This window comes from Meles meles, chromosome 15, assembly GCF_922984935.1.
Source record: "Meles meles chromosome 15, mMelMel3.1 paternal haplotype, whole genome shotgun sequence".
NCBI lineage: Eukaryota > Metazoa > Chordata > Mammalia > Carnivora > Mustelidae > Meles > Meles meles.
In genome coordinates this window covers 66083430-66102683 of record NC_060080.1, presented here as the reverse complement: position 1 = coordinate 66102683, position 19254 = coordinate 66083430, and the positions used below count along the sequence as shown (strand labels likewise).

At 39.5% G+C, this 19254-nt stretch overlaps 1 protein-coding gene across 8 annotated transcripts in view; it reads left to right on the top strand.

Annotated features, from left to right (window-relative positions):
• Window positions 1-19254, top strand: part of CCDC85A (coiled-coil domain containing 85A) — a 197974-nt gene that overhangs the window by 156387 nt on the left and 22333 nt on the right. For 5 of the 8 annotated variants that reach the window (XM_045979924.1, XM_045979922.1, XM_045979921.1 and 2 more), the window contains exon 3: window positions 1319-1395. The exons of the other annotated variants lie outside the window; for them this stretch is intronic. In XM_045979924.1, the coding sequence (XP_045835880.1) occupies window positions 1319-1395 (77 nt within the window). The remainder of the gene's footprint in view (window positions 1-1318; window positions 1396-19254) is intronic. 8 annotated transcript variants of the gene reach the window in all.

Here is a 19254-nt window from a genome sequence, read left to right as displayed (position 1 = left end):
TCTGCAAACATTTGTGAAAAATGGGCATGCTATAAACCCATGGGGGATGAGCTTAATTGTTACATTTGCAAATTAAGGACTGAAGTTTCTTATGTATTTTAAGAAAATAAAATACTATCTGCTTTGAAGGTCACAAAAATGGAATTGAGTTCCTATAACCAATTTCCATATAAAAATTAGAGTTTTAGGATGAATTTCGGATCAAGGTATTAATTTGCATCAGTATCCATTCTAACTTCAGATTGTTAGGGGCTCCAAATATTTGCCATCGAAATGCACTCCCATCTTGATCTGTCTTCTTGCTGTTTTATGTTTCTGAAGCTGAAGAACTTGCGCCGAGGTTTAATATTAACGATGCTGCTCTAAGATTAACTATGGAAATACGCTGGAGGTATTCTATTGTCATGTACATTTTACTATACCTGAAGTATGTGTGTCGAGCATTCGTTCTTGAGTAATGAATCAATGGCAACCCTGTTGCTATAATGAAGGGTTCCTGTCAGATTGTAACTCAATGTGCAACTCCTCTTTTCTTCACCTGTGAATCCTTACCTGAGGTAAAGCTATCAACTTTAGAGTTCACAGACTCTAAGCCTAATGCTGATTGCCACCCGTCAGCACACACTTGCGCTCCTGAAGAAATGAAAGCAAGAATGAGTTTTAAAGTCAGCTGCTGGCTTACCTAAAGATTTGGGGAAAACTTGGGTCTGTGTCATATTCGATCAAAATCAGAGTCAAAATCTAGCCTCCCCTCCACTTAGCTGTTTGGTGGCGGTTCTCTGGATTACGGCCAATGTATCTGGAGATTGGGGAGAAGAATGAATGTTGCATTTAAGACTAGAAGTATTTATTGGGAAAATGAAGGGACCTGGATATTGGAAATATCTTAATTTTTTATTTTTAATATGACTTTGTAATTTACTTTGGTTATAATTAACATTACAAAAAGTCTTATGTGGGGGACAGTGCCTTGAAAGCTCAAAATGCCCAGAATAAGTAGAAAAGGGAGTAAGTGTCTTCAAGATGTTTGACATTCTGAGGACTGCATGAGGGCTGCATTGTGGAGGAAAGCCTACAGCCTCACCCCCCAGAAATTCCTCTACTTGTTCTTAACATGGTACAGTTGTTCAAAGTGCTTGCTTGTGGTTTCAATGGCTTTTGTTACTGGTTTTCTGGGGAGAAAGACTTTTTTTTTTTTTTTTTAAATAACAGACTACATTGTCACTACCTGATTTGAATAAATTGAACCAGAAATATCCTGACAGTGCACTAAACAAGACCTGTGTGTATAATGTGAGTTCTTTCTTTTTAATTTTAGAATCAACCTTGTCCTATGTTAGGCAGCTGGAGGCAAGAGTAAGACAGCTGGAGGAAGAAAATCGCATGCTGCCCCAGGTGGGTGACTTCCAGAAGCTCATAGCTAGTCAGTGTCATTTGAGTTGTTAGCATGTTATCTGGAATTTTAAGTCTCAATTACATTTTCTCCTTTCAGTGATAGAAATCATTTTGTAAATAGTCATTCATCAATGTAGAGTGTGCTTTCCATAATGACCATCATGTTATCTGGATTCTTAAGTGTGAAACCAAAGGATGCAGGTGTCTGAAACTAAGAATGCAAAGTAATTTTGAAAGGAAGGAAACAAGAGAAAGAGAAAATGAAAAGAAGTAATAAATACTTTGCTAGTACTACTCATATACATCTTGCATGTAGTTGGAGAATATAGGGAAGGGCCTCTTATTTAAATGAAAATTTTGCTAACTTATGAGCTAGGGAAAGCTGTAGGTAGTTTGAAGATTTCATATGTTAATTAAATTAGTACTTGCTAAAATTCTTTGTGAACTAATTGAACTCTTTCAGTGCAACAAAGCAATGACAGTAATTGACAGTTTTACTTTGGGGCTTAATTTCTTTTCCCTGGTGAATGTAAAGTGGCACTTTTTCTGGGATTTAATGCCTCACCATATATTTTACTTAGAATATTATCTCTATGGGCTGAAATATCTTGGTGAGAATGATGTTGGGTGAGGTGATGGTTCTCGGGGAATGTTTTGTTGAGGAGTTGAACAAATTACCTGATTTCTAGGTTGGTTTCCTTTACAGACATGGGGGCAGTAAAGTATTTTAATATTTTATGAAAGGAGTTTTCTAAGCATTAATCACTAGTGTTCTTTATACGGTCTGGTGACGATTTCTATTTCCTAAGTGACTAATGGAAAATTCACCTCTAAAAAACTCAGCAAAGAGTAGTTCACTGAAAGAAAGAGACTGGTTATAATTCGGGAGAAGACACATAAACATGAACACTTTGCAAAGATATTTTAGATCTTTTTAAATCTTGTTTTGTTTTCCAGCTGTTTTTGCTCATTAAGGACGATTTGGTCTGTCAGGTACTGCATCTAAGAATGCCTTTCTCTTTCTTTCACTGGCCAGTCAGCTGGCTAAAAATCATGAGATTAAATGAAATCAATCTACTTCTCTCCCTTCTCAAACTATGCATATGTCAATACTCATGTTGACAGAAGGGATTATTTGCATCATAAAATAAGATACTGCTGGTAGAGTTTTCTCTTTGCTCTTCTATACTTTCCATTTTTAAAGTTTTCTTTGCCATTTGTCCTTTATACGAGATTCACAGTATGACTGTGCCAGGACCCTTGACTGAAAACATCTAACTTCTTTCTGTTCCAAGAAACCTAAAAATATAATCAGGTTATTGTGAGTGTCCTATATGGTTATAACATCTCTGGGGCAACTGAGAATGTAAGTGAAAAGATGAAAAAAAAGAGAGAGAGAGAGAGATCTGTTTCTTAGCTTCCCTCTGTGTGGGAATGGAGGCTCATGTCAAACATTGAAATGCTAGCATGTGCGCTATGCTATTTAAAAAGAGGCACAACAAATATGAAAATGATTACAGGATTGATTTTTAAAAATCTGTAAAAGTGTTAGAAGTCTTGAAGCGCAATCAGAAGAGTCTTCAGCTGTACTTGATATATCAAGAGTGTGCGTACTTAAATACGGAGTACTTGCACAGTCGAGAAGTAGAGGAGATTAAACAACTTTTCAGGCTGACGTCTTCAAACATATGTTTTTAAATGCATTGCTATTTTCTATCAAAGAAGGTTTTCTTTCTCCCCAAGAAAAGGCTAGAAAGGATCATGTTTTACTGACTCTTAAGTTGTTATTGATGTGGGATGCACCATTATCCTAAGTACCACGAAGAATGGAAAAAGATGTTATCAATTATACCATGTCAGATTCTTGCTGGTTTCAGAGATGTTAAAATGGAAAAACAATGCTTTAGAATTAAACAGCTTTTTACATGTCCAGGGTACTTTAATGAAAAGAAAATCCACTGTTTGAAACACGCTGTTGGACATATATGCAAAGAATACAATAGGTCTCGGTTCAAAATGGTATTTTGTTAAGTTTCTGTATCTGAGAGTGTTGCCTTCATTTATAGCTAAGATAGATATGATAGGACCACCAGTTGCAAGTACTTGTATCAATACAAGTGAAATGAGCAGCCAGCGCATGAGAGCTGAGGATGGAAAACAGTAAGTTTCAGAGCAGTGAGAATCCTGTGAAGGGAATACTCACGGAAGGCTGAGATTTGGATCGGATATTTGGATCGGATAACACAAAGGTGTAGGCGACTTATTCTTGGATGTTACTGGTGCTATTACAAATAATTACGTGCTTTCCCTGCGGAAACTATTTCTGACTGCATGATGTTAGCTGACTGGCAAGGTCAATTCAATGTTACTAGCTGACATCCCTGCATACATTAGTCTCGATCTCTGAACACTTGATTTTCCCGTTGTAAGAACTTGCTCTCTGTGCCTTGATAAGAAGGTATTCTGTTTTATTCCCAAGTTTAAAAATAGATCTTCTTGACGTAGGATAAATAGGAAAAAGAATATAGTTGGCAGTGGGGTTCCAAGTATACTGGATATCTCTTGTGGCTGTGGCCAGGTTCTTTGCTGATAGTTTAGCATGTAGACTAATTATGTAAAGCATTTTCCTGGAGGAAGAAATCTCCTTAATGCTTATTTTTATTCATTATGTAAAATTGGGTATAATGAACTGAGAGTCACAACTTTGGCCCAGCAGTACATAGTTAAAAGTAAACAAGATGAGTGTAATAAGTGCTTGTGGATTTCTCTCTGGTTAGATGCAAAGGCTTCAGTTTCTTAATTTATAAATGATAAGGTTCCTCCTCGGAAGGTTCCTCTCGGAGGCCTAAGTAGAAATAAAGCGTGGGTCCAGTTTTACATCCATTTGAAGTTACCAAGTCCCAGAATGAATGGTATTTTAAAATTCATAAACAGCTAGAAAAAGGCGGTGGTGAAGATTGAGTCGGTTCTATCCGCTGGTGAAGAGGAGGCTACAGGAGGCAGGCGTGGTTGGAGTTCCAGCCTGGGGCCCCTGTGAGCATGTAGCTCTCTGCTCTGCCGTGATTTCTACAGTATCTCACAAGAATCACTGAACCGTACTTTAAGGCCAGTTTGTGAACACAGTATTTCAAAAGAGTCCTAATGTAATAACAGAAAATGCAATATTATTTGCTATTTTAGTACTTGAAAAGAAAATGCCTTTATATATTTGATAGGAAGACATGAGATCTACCCTCTTTTCAGATTTTCGAGTGCGTAACAGTTATTATTATTTACAGGTGTGAAGTACATTAGATCTCCAGAACTTAATTCATTTTGCATATCTGAAATTTTGTGCATGGTGATTAGCAGCACCCCATCTTCTCTTCCCCTCAGCCTCTGACAATCACCATTCAGTCTTTGCTTCTATGAGTTTGAGTATTTTAGATACCTCATATAAGTGGAATCAAGTGATACTTGTCCTTTTGTGATTGGCTTATTTCATTTGTCATATTACCAAGTGATCATTACCAGATGATCCAGCAATCTTTCTTCTGGATATTTACCCAAAAGAATTAAAATCAGGGTCTCAAAGAAATACTAGCAATCCTGTGTTCGTTGCAGCACTGTTCACTTTAGCGAAAATGGGAAAGCAACCTAAATTTCCATCAAGAGACGAATGGATAAAGAAAATGTGGCATATACATATAATGACATATTATTCAGTCTTTAAAAAAGAAGGAAATCTTGCAATATGTGACATCAGCGAATCTCAGAAATTTTTTTGGAACGTTGGTACATTGGATGATTAAAGATCACCTGAATTTAGGATATTCTTCCTTGGACACATAATCTAAGGTGGATATTTTTTTACTGATTACATAGAAAAATATTTCATGGGATTGCAATGAACCTCTCATAAGACACAGAGTGTTTAAACTGCTCAGACTGGTCTGTCAGCTCCACTGTGTACATATTTAATATGATAGGAACCCTAAATGAAGATTTTATGTGAATTAAATAAATGTAGCCACTGTATATGAAGTTTTTTAATTTTTTGAATCTAATGAGGTGGAGTCACCCACAATGATGTAAGTAGATATTTATAGATACAAGACCCAATATGGTAGAAAGCAGGTGCAAGAAATTTTATATCAAAGTTAAAAGTGATGTACCTATACCTTCCCCAATGTCCATCATCCAGCCACCCTACCCCTACTCCCCCAACCCCCTGAAACCCTCAGTTTGTTTGTGAGATTAAGAGTCTCTTTGGCTTTGTCTCCCTCCTGATCCCATCTTATTTCATTTTTTCCTTCCCTACCCCTCAAAACCCCCTCCCCTGTCTCTCAGATTCCTCATATCAGGGAGATCATATAATAATCGTCTTTCTCTGATTGACTTACTTCACTCAGCATAATACCCTTTAGTTCCATCCACATCGTTGCAAATGGCAAGATTTCGTTTCTTTTGATGGCTGCATAGTATTCCACTGTGTGTGTGTGTGGTTGTGTACCACATCTTCTTTATCCATTCATCCTGTTGATGGACATCTAGGTTCTTTCCATAGTTTGGCTATTGTAGACATTGCTGCTGTAAACATTCAGGTGCACATGCTCCTTTAGATCACTACATTTGTATCTTTAGGGTAAATACCCAGTAGTGCAATTGCTGGGTCATAGGGTAGCTCTATTTCCTTTGTGAGGAACTTCCATGCTGTTTTCCAGAGTGGCTACACCAGTTTGCATTCCCACCAGCCATGTAGGAGGGTTACCCTTTCTCCGCATCCTCGCCAAAATCTATCATTTCCTGACTTGTTAATTTTAGCCATTCTGACTCGTGTGAGATGGTATCTCATTGTGGTTTTGATTTGTATTTCCCTGATGCCGAGTGATGTGGAACACTTTTTTATGTGTCTGTTGGCCATCTGGATGTCTTCTTTGCAGAAATGTCTGTTCATGTCTTCTGCCCATTTCTTGAGACAACCCCATTTTTTTAAGTAAAGGCCTACAAGATTCACAGAATGTTAAGAGTATAGTCCTAGTCAGACAGCTAATGAAGGATGGACTCAAGCTAAGATGTGGGCCTATTCAGTGTTCTTCTAGAAAATGCATAGCTCCTCTTTAATCATTTTATACTATTTGTCATTCAGTATAGGTAAGCTGCTAAATCCGTTTTTATCTTATGGTCCAATTCTTTTTTTTTAACACTTATTTTAATTAACATTGCATTTGTTTAGCCCTCTAACATTTATCAGACATTCTATTCGTTGATTTAAAGTAGATGTTCTATTTTTCTTTAAGCCATGCGTGGTATCCATCATAAATTTAAAAAAATTGCATTTTATAGAGACTTCTCCTCCCTGACACATTTCCAAAATACTTCAGAATCCTAGTTTAGTACAAACATACACACCCATATCTGCATGAGACATTCATACTGAACAGAATATGGTCTGAGAAGGCCTTTTTGTTCAGAGTGAATTGGAGGTGGGTGGTGGTGAGGGAAACAAATAGATACAGTAGTAGTTTTTAAGGTACCCATGAAATTTGTTACTTTAGCCCAAATTTTAAAATCTTGCTTGGATCTCTCAACTCATCCCATGATCCTTTTCTTGATGGTCACAAGGATTTTTAATCCAGACCTGTCTACAATGTTTATGTGCTCTATCTGTGAGGAAGTCTACTCAGCCAGAAAATATCTTACAGTAGATGTTAGAGAACAACTGGCTGATGAGTTTATTATAAATAATACCATGTTTTGAAGAAATCAGTCACTAGTCCAACTTCACCATGAGGTAAAAACCAATTTTTAAAAATTCTTCTCACCATTTTGTGTTGAGTTTGGGTTTTGCATCAAGAAGAGACCGGAAATAAGCAGTTTGCTCTGATTCCAAAGTCAATTAAGTACATTTGTTAAAAGTCCTACTGGGAAATCTGTTCCCTCTCTTCAAATGCTTCGGCACCAGCATCTGCCTGGAAAGCACTCTGTGTCCCTCTCCAAAGCCAACCACCCACCTCTTGAGATTAACTTTTCCGAGATTCATTAGAATCCGTAAAGGTGCCCTGATCTGTCTTGTGTCTTGTGGCTGCCCATGTGCTGTGGGTTCAGCAAATTTCAGTGTTTGAAAAGCATGGCAACTCGATCGCCACTGTGGGCTCCTTTCAGCAAGTGTTTCTATTTCTGTCGTGCTAGCACACACAGAAGAGTCGAATTTTAGGAATGGAAATGAAAAAACCTTCCCCTCGTGTAATTTGGTTACATTGTGGCCTCACAATGCAGTGCATTGGGAAGGAGGCAGGGTCGTTTCCAGAGAAGTTTCTGAACAAAGGAAAGGAACCTGTCACCATTGCCAGGAATGCTGAGGAGGGTACACGGGCTCTAATGAAATTGAGTTTGTCACTTCCATGGCAACACACCCCAGGTCCAGCCTCACGTCTCTGAAAAGCTCCCTCACCTGTGTGTACCTATGCAGATGGCCATTGTCCCAGACAGAAATGAGAGGATTCCTTCTAACACCTAAATTTCCCTCATGTGCTTCTCCTGCCTTTGCCATGGAGATACTTAGGTTGTTGCTCTTTCTCTTTTTTGTATTTTCTGACGTTGTTTCTCAAGTCATTTTTGTCTTGTAGGAACATAAATGTCTGGCTTTTCTAGTGTTTGGAATTGCTGTGAAAGGAGAAAAATCAGTCACTATTGCACAAAAAACAGGCACAGAGTAATGATTTACAGGATGCTTAAAGCAAGTGATGCCATTCTTCGATTGTTACTTGCTTGAAAATTCTGGCACTCCTAAGGGGAAATTGAGGCAATTTTTTTTTTCATGGATAGCAACTCTATGTGGCACAAGTAGAATCCAGATGCTACTGATAGAAAAAATTAGTTAAATCCATTAAGGGCTGGTTGCTGCTGGAGTCGCATTTGGGGGAAAAAAATGGACTCCTCCAAAGAAATAATGCTTGTGGGTTGCCATTTTCTCCAAATCACCATGATTTATATAATTAAAGGAAAGAAAAAAATTTTTTATGTATAGTTCAATAGTTTTCGGAGGACAGATGGGAGCTGCCCAAGTGGCGTGGGTGTATTGGAATAAAAGAGACAAATAGATGTGGAAAGTAAATTTATGGGGGGAAAAGTCATGTTGGAGAACCTTAATAAAGGGAAACTGGATTTAGGAAAAAGCTAAATGTATGAGAGAAAATACAGAAGAGAGTGAAATGCATAGGAAAAACATCAAAATCAACACGGAGGCTTTCAGAGTGAGGGGGTTTACAACATTCTTCTGTGCCTCCCCACCCCCATGCTCAAGGGTTATTGTTTGAGGATCTCAGACATGTGATGTGAAGTCTTTATTCTAATAAGAGAAAATAGATGAACTAGAAATGCAATAGAAATTCAGCTATGCCACTTACTAAACTTAAGAGAATTATTGAATGTAAAAAACACTCAATTATTAGGGACTGTGGTATCCATTCTTATTTAACAGGACTTCTTTTTATATCTATACTGGCATGATAATAATTCTATCACTAGGGCATATTAAGTTTTTTATTTGGAGTAGCCATAAAAATAGCATTTTGGTTACCTGTTCTTGACAGAATTTGTCACCAAAAAAAAAAAAAAAAAGGACTTGCTCAGCAAAAATTTTTACTGTGTATTATCATCAACTAGGATCATAGATATTTGAATGAGAAGCAACGTGGAGGATATTCAGGGAAAACTTGAGATGGAATTAATTAATGAGAAATTAATGTTTTCTTGGAGAAATGACTTTCTACTCTTTCTTATATTTTGTATCCAAAGTAAAGTAAAAAATCAAAAAAGATGAAACAGTCTTTCCTTTTATAATTGCATATAGAAAGCGATAGAAAAGATTGTATAGTGTTTGATATGGAATCAGTTAAATGTAAATACTATTGCGATATGGATATATATATATTTAAAAAACAGTAAACTGTGAAAACTTGGGTCTAATAAAAGCTTATATAGATGGGGAGATTGAGCCTATCTGAGCTGCCTCCCTTTGCTTTCCATTTCCCACTGGAGGTCACCACTTCTCTTTTTTGTGAAAAAGGCACCCACCCACTTCACCTTGTCCTCTCTTTCCAATTCAAACCTTTCCTGCAACAGGATTCAGGCATTTCTTATTTAAAAGTCTCTACTTCCAGTTGTTTGGGTTTTTTGTTTTGTTTTGTTTTGTTGTGTTGTGGTTTTTTGCTGTAGCATGAGAAAAGTGATCACTCATGCTTCCAACACATTAAAAATTAAAGTTGATGCCTCTTAATATCTTGTAAATATAAAGTAGACAAATATAATACAGGCAGTATCTGTATAGCCTAAACATAATATAATCACTGTAATAGAGACAAATAATGGAGTTCTTTGGCAGATTAAGACAGTTTAAGTAAATAAATTTTTAAATGATTTGAGATTTTCCTAAATTATATTTAAGCTAGCATTGTGCGAAAAATAAAACATAACCGAGTTAATTTTAGAAAGCTGAGACCTAGTGACTTTGGACTCTTAGTTACCAAGCAATTAAATCATCCCTGTGAAGATGCTAGAACAAACAGAGAATAGGAATTACAAGAGCTAGGATTTAGCCTAATAAGCTGTAGAACCAAGATGAAGTGTCTTAAACGTTGTGAACCTAATACCCTTTGAGTAACAAAGAAGATAGCTGTAACTGGTATGGAAGGTTCTGGTCAGCTGTACAAATCCATGACTCTCTATCCAGAGAAAGTCTGTGTATGTGTATAATGTATATACAAAATAGAGGTGTCCTTTTTATTTTGATATTCCTTAAAACTACAACTTTATGCCATAGTGGGTCCCTTATTTACAGGGACATATTGATGTCATCATGGGTTATTCTACCTCATTGGGTTCTAAAGTTAATCAGATTTCATCAGATAGCTGTTTAAGGAACAGTCAAGGCTGTCTATCTTTCAGCTCATGTCGCATTAATATACGTATAGAGGGGCTCACATACCAGTCCGAGTAGTGTTAGCTTGTGTATTTTGAGAGATACACAATTGCATACGTTAATTGCATTAACGTCCCTTAATGTTCATTTTTTCTTTGTATAAGCCCTCCGTAATGAATGTAAAGGGACTAGTTTTCCCTAAGAGTATAGGTATTTAAATATAAACAAGATTGAGTATGTAAATGCCTATCAATTCCTCTTTGGTCAAGAACAAAGGTGTCTTTGTCTTCATTTGGTAAGGTTAGTCCCTTCTCAGCCCTGAATATTCTGAGCTCAAGGATTAAAAAAAAAAGAAAGAAAGAAAGAAAAAGAAAGGTTGTGCCCAAGTCCTAGAATGAAGGGGTCTTTAGTCAAGCACACTAGAGACTAAAGCAGTAGATTGAGAGGGTTGCTACCAGTGGGAAAGAGGAGCTCAGTGGAGGTCCGGCTGGAACATGAGTCATAAGCAGAGAGCACAGCCCTCTTCCTCTGCCGAGCTCCCTGGGATCCCACAAGCATCCTGGAGACAGACTTTAAATCCAGCATGTGAACGCAGAGTTTCAAAGAGAGCCCGAAAGTATGAGTCCTCTAATCAGGTATTATTTACCTGTTAGCTGTCGTTGCATGAGAAGGAGCTACCGTTAAAAAGTTGGCACAGATGATAGAGAAAGAGCACCTGAGCTTAGAATATTCTTTCCTGAGCACATAAACTAATGTGAACATTTTTTTAAAAATCACATTTTAAAAGTATTTTAAAGGATTCCATAGGATAAGTGAAGATCCGACATTTCAGAGAGAATTTTTTAAAATGACGACGAAAGAGTATACCAATGTAAGAAATGTTTAAAATTTAACTTTTATTTACCTGCAACTCACATGGAAACCATCTGTATTCTTTATATTTTTAAAATAGAACATACTTGTCAGGAATCCAATTCGGAGATAAGCCAAAAAGAAATTACTGTGAAAACGAGATGACAAAGACCCGATATAACCCACATTATTTTTTTTTTTTTTCCGGTGTGATAGACTGAGGAGAAAAACAAGACATGCATATGAATTGAAGTCTGCTATACAAAGGATACACAGAAGGAACAATGTCCAGAGGAAAAAATATATATTTTTTTCAAAGGCTAACTGATGTATTGGATTCGTTCTGTACCGTAAAGCATCGGAAGTAAGAGCTAGCAGTCAGTGGACCGGGCCTTTCCTCAGATTTTCTTGTTGCCCTTAAAGAGGAATCGTCAGGGGTACACCGTGAGACAATGACCTGCGTTGCCTTTACAGTTCCCATGGAACTCTTGCCGAATATCTTTTAGACTCTGGGCCATCCAGCCTGTATGACTGGGTAGGAGCTTATTGTAGGAAGCTAAGTAAAGTATGTGTAGAGAAGCAGTGTGAAGACAACATAGGAAATAAATTACAGGGTTCCCCTCAATTGTTTTGAGTCTGAAGGGCCTTATTCTCGTGGCTGAGAAAATCCCCCCACTCCTGCTTGCGGTCTACCTTGTTCAAGATCTAAAGCCTATGGGACAAATACTCCTTCCCATAGGTTCTTGGGGTACACCCAGAAATGAAGGAGGGGAGGAAGTGTTACCTTTAGTGAAGGATCAGTCCATTCGAAAAAAATGTTCTTTCCTTTTCAGAGCACTCTGTTATTCTTCATTCACGTGTCTCTCTTCTGTCTCATTCTTTCCTTTGGGAGAACTTCTTATCCTCAAGTTTATCAGTACTCCCCAAAAACTGACTCAGCGGAGGTATTTGTCTAGTCCAAGGACACAAAAAATTCAAGCACTCTTTCAGAATTTTTATCTTCTTGGAGATCTTTCTGACTTTCATAATCTAGGTTAATGGAGTAGAAGCAGCTTTTGAATTAATATTTTTATAAAGATTTTATTTCTTTCACACAAAGAGAGATCACAAGTAGGCAGAGAGGCAGTCAGAGAGAGAGGGGGAAGCAGGCTCCCCACGGAGCAGAGAGCCGGATGGGGGGCTCAATCCCAGGACCCTGAGATCATGACCTGAGCCGAAGGCAGAGACTTAACCACTGAGCCACCCAGGCACCCCTAATATTTTTTAAAAAGAAAAAAATATGGAGCACAACAAGGAGATAGCTAACCACCTTGCTTAATACCCTTGGACTTATTTTGCTAGTTTTATTAATCAAGCTTCTGCTCTTAGCAGTTTATTAGGGGAAAAATTGCATGTAGAAATTTAAGGATCAAAAAGAAATGTAAATCTGACTCAAATGTCGTATAATAAAGAAATTTGGTACTGCCTTATTTTTTTTAACCCAAAATGCCTCTTATTTGCATCAGAACAACATGTGATGCAGAAGTTCTGATGTTCCAGATAACAAGTAACTAATAAACCCAGGACCAGATGGGAGCCATCCTGGACTTACGTAAAAGCTGGCTCTAAGAAAGGGAGGCTTTTTAATAGCCAAGATATTTCAGCTGTTTTTGAAACCCAAGGCAGGTGTATCTTAGTGCCAAAAAGGTAATTTCTTTATTGAAACATTTTCATATGCAAGAAGACTTAATATCCACAAGTCCAGAAATCTCATACAAGAAAAACATAAAATACACACTCAGAAATAAATGACATGGGGTGCCTGGGTGGCTCAGTGGGTTAAAGCCTCTGCCTTCGGCCCAGGTCATGATCCCGGGGTCCTGGGATCGAGCCCTGCATGGGGCTCTCTGCTCAGCGGGGAGCCTGCTTCCCTTCCTCTCTCTCTTTCTGCCAACTGTGATCTCTGTCTGTCAAATAAATAAATAAAATCTAAAAAAAAAAAAATGACAATTCCAGAACTTAGTCACAAATGAATTGTGTGGGAAAGATAGGTCTTTATTCTTTTGGGTGGCAAGCATGTATTGAGAGCCAAAAGGTAACAGAAGCTACAGTTGGAATTTGGCTGACATCTTTTTGACAAAGAGTTTTAGACAAAGAGGGAGCTGCAGCAGCTTTGCATTTTGAAATTTGTTGTTTTGTTTGGAACCAGCCCCATTCACTTTCCATTCCTTGTTTCTGTCTCACTTGTATTTTAACGCATGAGTCCTTAACCAGCAAAACTCATGCACTTTTGTCAGTAAGTTCAGCAAATGATACGCTGGTCGGTGATGACAGCTCAGGTTCTTTGCCAGTTGAAAAGGACTTTGGAGAGATCGATTTAGGACTCGACAGTCTAGGGGCGCCTGGGTGGCTCAGTGGGTTGAAGCCTCTGCCTTTGGCTCAGGTCATGATCTCAGGGTCCTGGGATCGAGCCCCGCATCGGGCTCTCTGCTCAGCAGGGAGCCTGTTTCCTCCTCTCTCTCTCTCTCTGCCGGCCTCTCTGCCTACTTGTGATCTCTGTCAAATAAATAAAATCTAAAAAAAAAAAAAAAAAAGACTAGACCCCCTAAACGCTCACTTTTGAAGAGGATGACTCATGTGGCCTCACAGGCATTCATATAATTAAAGAGGACTGTCTTGGTTAGGAAACCAGTTGCACTGAGCCTTTGACATTGGGGAATGAGGTTAAGAAGGATATGAGGGCAGGTAAGGGCAGTTGCCTCTCCAATGTTTTTCACTTAAAACAAGTACCCTGCTCATGACCTTGATATTGACAGAGTTCTTTAGAACCAGTCATGAGAGCATCATAAGACAGCTCTCAGTTCTGGGTGGTTTCTTAGGGCTGTAAATGATGCTGTAGTTACTTACGAATCAATAAGACTTTGGTCTTTCAGCCTAGAAAATGTCCAATGTTGCTAATACATTGATTTTTAATACTTTATCACCTTATTAAATTATGCTTATTTTAGAGATATCTTTTATGTTCATTCTGTTTGAAGGCAGCAATCCTGTTGGTCTTCAGTATTCAGAATCTTAAGTCTATAGGGCCCAAGGAGAGATGTTGGAGGTCATGAAAGGGAGAGTGCCCAATTCTTTTATTTTTACAAGCTCTTAAATGATGGGGCTGCAGCCTGAAATGGACCTTTATCCCTTGAGAAACACTGCTTGGGCCACAGCAAAATGGCTGCCGTACGAGAATCTGTAACTCTCATAGTTGAGTCACCCTCATGGTACAGACAGCACACAAGATGGGGCTGGTTGAGTGGCCCGTTCCGGCTTGGAGGTTTGTTGTTGTCCCAAGCCCTAGAACCACATTCTAAGTATCAGTGGAGGTCCTGCCTATTGGAAGCCATCTTGATACTGACCCATCCTGACCCTGGCTCCTATGATAATCTCTGTTTTGCAGGTGAGAGAGTGTTCACTCATGGGCTAAGGCAAGGTTTGTGCCCAGATTTTCTGTTATCACGAGTCTAGCATTCTCCCCATTTTGCTGAAACCTGTGGCAAGGCAAATGTGTGTCTTTTGAAGCAAGATAGTGGTGAAAATACCACCAGCCACCACTGCGATCTCCATCACCATCCAGAGCAAACCTCTGGTGTAGCATCCTTAGGGTCTGAATTGGGAATTTGCCAAGAAACCCAGCTGAGTCGTTAGTCCATCTGTTTTATTAGTCAGTGAGAGACTTCATTGCTCTGATAATGATTCTCTCAGCATGGGAAGATTTCCTTCTTTTATTAATCTTAAGGACATTTCTAGCCCCTAGATAACTGATTAGTCAAGAAAGAATATTTTTCTACTTAATACTTATCCTTTCTGGTTCAATTATAGTTTCTTTGTAAGCCACTCTTCTCCTTCTCCAAAAAATTCCCAGACTATTCCAGTCTGCCATAATGTTCTTATCACCTCAACCAGGACTTGGCACCTTTTAAATAAAGGGCTACATAGTAAATATTTTCAAAGTTGTGAGCCATATGGTGTTTTTCAACTACTCCAGTCTGGTGGCATTCTCCAGTGCCACCAGAGGAGCTGGAAACAGAATAGCTAAATGAACAGGTGTGGGTGTGTTCTAACAAAACTACTTATAAAACAGATGAAAGGGTCTGGATTGAACTCCAACAGTAGTTTGCTGACCTACTCTACCCCGAAATTGTTTGTCAGTTTCTTGGGGTATCTCTTCATACTATTTTTTAAATTGGTCCCTCATATTGGTATGCAAATTTTCACTTGTGCATAAATAATTTATAATATACAAAAACTTTCCCCAATGAGTACTATTTCTATTTTCATTGGCTTAAGTTTCTTTCTCCTGTCATCCCCACACCTGCCCTCAGTTATCAATATGTGGGATTTGAAATGTGCTGTGAGTGAACCAGAGGAGTAGTTGGGAAGAGGCAAAGCTGTTCTTTCCAACAAGCCACTTAGGTTTGGGAGGAAAATTTGTTGGAGATCAAGATGCTTGCATTTGAACTGAAAAGGCAAGTCCTCCCCTACAGGACAGTTGTTGTGGTACTAACAGATAGGAAGTTTGTACTTTTCTGAAACACATTATGTCTGAGGATTGAAGCTGTACTTTAATGAGTGATTGATTTATATTGTTTTTGTGTCCTTATGCATCTTAGAGCAATTGGTGAAGATAACATGGGGCAAGCTCGTCTTTAAAATAGATACCACACGACGGGTAGCTTGGAAAGAACGTGAAATGCTGTGTACTCCTTCACAGACAAGTGAAATTCTAAATCCATGTCTATCTGTGAATGAGGAAAGCCATTTCTGGCATGGAAGGAGGTCAGAAACCAATTAATCTCCCTTTTTCTTTAAGTGAGGACATCACATGATAGAATGAGAAATCAGGAGATCACTAGTAAGAATAAAGTGACTTCTGTATTTCTCAGGTCATTCATATTCTCTTCTCCCATGATCTTTGTCAAATCTGTGGTTTTTAATGATGATCTGTGTTACGCTTGAAAAGGACAAAAAAAGGAAAAGCCTTCCTCTGGCCATTCACGCAGTCTCTCTTCATGGGGATCTGCGAGGTACTTTGGAAGGAACAAAGGAGAGCAAAGGCTAGCTTGCGTCTCCTCCGTGTTTCCTGTGGATCAGGAGGAGACCTATAGGAGTGCGAGAAGAATGCTCACTCATCTTTTGGTCTTTGTCAGGGGGACTGATTGACCTCAGAAGAGCCAAAGGGTGGAAAAGAACTTAAAAAGAGCCAGATGCATTCACATTGCTTTCATGGCAACTGATGGCCATCTGGAAATTAGGAAACTTCTCTATAGCTCTTAATGTTTTCAGAGTGCCTTGCAATCAGGCCTATTAGTCACCCGTCCCAGGCACCACATGAAGCTAATTGATAGGACTCTCCATTTTAGCCTCTCTATTGAGAACAAGTGACTTGCTGAGGGTCAGGCTGCGAGTAGCGTAGCGTATGGAGCTCATTAGTCTCCGGGTCATTTCCCTCTGGAGCTAGCAAAAGACTTTTTTTTTTTTTTTTTTTCCTAAACCACTTTGGCTAGCTTAGGAAAACTTACTACTGGTTAACCAGATTGTTTTCCAGGATGAGACTATTGTAAAAATTCTTTCAAAAAATTTCTTTTTAAAACTTGCCTTTCCTAAAGCTTTGCGATGTTACTTTTCAAAACTTTCCAGGAAATTTTAGCCGTGCATTTTAAGGGTCAGCCAGGTCCTTTACTTGGGTAGTGTTCTCCAAATTTTGGCCCTAGAGGCTCCAGGAGAAACGAAAATTTCTAACCGGGCAGCCTTGGTTTGTGGCATTAGCTGTGGTCAGAGATTGTATGGAGGGATGAGGGGAAACTGCTTTTTGTATCAGCTATTGATGCTGTCTTTTACCCCCAGAATCTCATGGAGGTTAGGCAAAAGCAGTGACCTTACTATTTGGAATGAGAAATGTTGACGCTTATTGTTAGATCAGTGCAGAGATATCCATTCAAAGATAGGTGATTAGTGGGCTTCCCCTGCTTTCCTTAGTATAACCAAAACAACAACCCCTAACTAAAAGTGAATGGGATTTCTGTAGATCATGGAGAATTGATGGCTTATATTGGCTGTTCTTTCAATAGTTGACCCCCTGGATATTTTGTGAGCACCTCTTACATACAGATAATGCTTTAGACAATGGGGATACAGCCCTGAATTCATGCAGCTTACATTTTAGTGGCCTACTCTTTTTAAAATGCCAAATATGTAATATGTGGCAGTAATAATGACTTTGAAGGAAACAAAAGCAGGGTACAGAAGTGGTAAGTGATTGAAGTGAGAGGGTATTTTGCATGGAGTTAGAAGAAGCCTCTCTGAGGAAGTGACATCAGGAGGGGTTGGAAGGAGTAAGGGAGAGCATCACAGGAAGTGAGAACAGCAAGGGCAAAGGCTTTCAGGGGCAGTGAACTAGGCATGTGTGAGGAAACAAGCACAAGAAAGTTAGTGTGGCTGGAACAGAGTGTGTGAGACGGAGGATAACAGGAGGTGAGGTGGTAAGGTCAGAGACAGGCAGGTAACAGATCCTGTGGATTTTGTTGACCAAAGTCAAGTGTCTGGGTTTGGGTCTTAGTTCATAGAGAGCCACTGGAGGAACGGAGTATGGGTGTGATACATCTAGTTACATTACCAGAAGGTCACTAGGAATGCTGGGTAGAGACCAAACTGAAGAAGTTAGAGGCAGGTTGGGGAGGACATAGGGACATGCGTTAGGAAGCTAGATCAGTAGCCTGAGAGGGTGGTGGAAGCTTGTACTAAGTGGTAGCATGGAGATGGTGAGGAAGTGTTGGATTCAGAGGATTTATCGAAAGAGGTGAGAGTGCTCCATGATAGACTAGATCTGGACTATAAGGGAAAGAGGTTGCATGTGGCTTCATAGTTTGAGGACTGACAACCCCAGAAGGAACCGTTTACATAGGCTGGACAGCAAGTGACAGCCCAGGGTTAGTCCAGTGTGACAGCCCTGGGAAGAATCAGGAATGACTCCTTGGGTTTTCATGTAAGTAATTTTGTATGATTGGTGGTGGTGTTTATGGAGATGGGGAACCCTGGAGGGGGGATGGGTTAGGAGGTACTGGGGAGTCAAGTTCTATGTTGGACATGGTACCTCTGAGGCAGACATCTATGAGGAGATGTCACCTGCAGAGTCAGACATAGAGGAGAAAGTCGGGGAGGGTTAGGGCTGGAGATACAAATTTGCAAGAATACATGGATATGGGACTGAATTAGAACTTCTTGTTGAATGAATGTTGGGCGGGGGTGGGGAAGGTTTGTGGACTGTGCCTTGGGACACTCTAAAATTTAAAGAGAGGGAAGGAGAAAATATAGTCCAGATTGGAAGGAGAGGCTCATTCAACTTCTTTAATCTCCCAGAATCACAGATGATTTGTGTACTCATTCTGCAAAGTGGTTTTGTTGGGTCCCCCCAAAACTGGGTACCCCAATAATGGGTCCGTGATTAAAGGAGCGAGACTGATATAAGGCGAAAGTCAAGCAAAGCTTTATTTCGCGCCAAGCATCAAGAATCTAACCGAACGTTCGGGGCCGCACCCGTTACAAGAGAGGGCGACCCTTCTGTTTCACAGACTAGGTTTTAAGGGCAAAGGCCATGCGGTTGGGCCTGGCCACGCACAGGAGGCCAATGAAAATGTAACACACAGGAAACTCCACAGTGATGCTAGGTGACCAATTGAATTACAATTTACCTTAGTAGACATTTGAACCAGCCTATTAGACCTTGATTAGGATTGGCGCCAAAAAAGTTCCCAGAGGGCGGGGGTCCCTACTCCTTCATAGCTAAGGAGACAGTATGCAAACCCCCCCCCCCCCCCCCCCCCCCCACTGATCGGATGTCTCCACCTGGCCAGACCCACCCTTTTTCTGGGCTTTGTTACCTGGAGCTGGTTTCCGGGACTTGTTTCCAAGTAAATCCCCTGGGGGGGGGGGTGCATGGACAGTTTCTAAATCGGTCCTTACAGTTTTACCCTTTATTTTAAAATTCTCTGATGGGTCATTGGCTCACCTTTCTGAATATTATTGACTCCAATGAGCGTTTATAGTTTGAATCCAAAACTCTTGTTTTTCATCATAAGTTA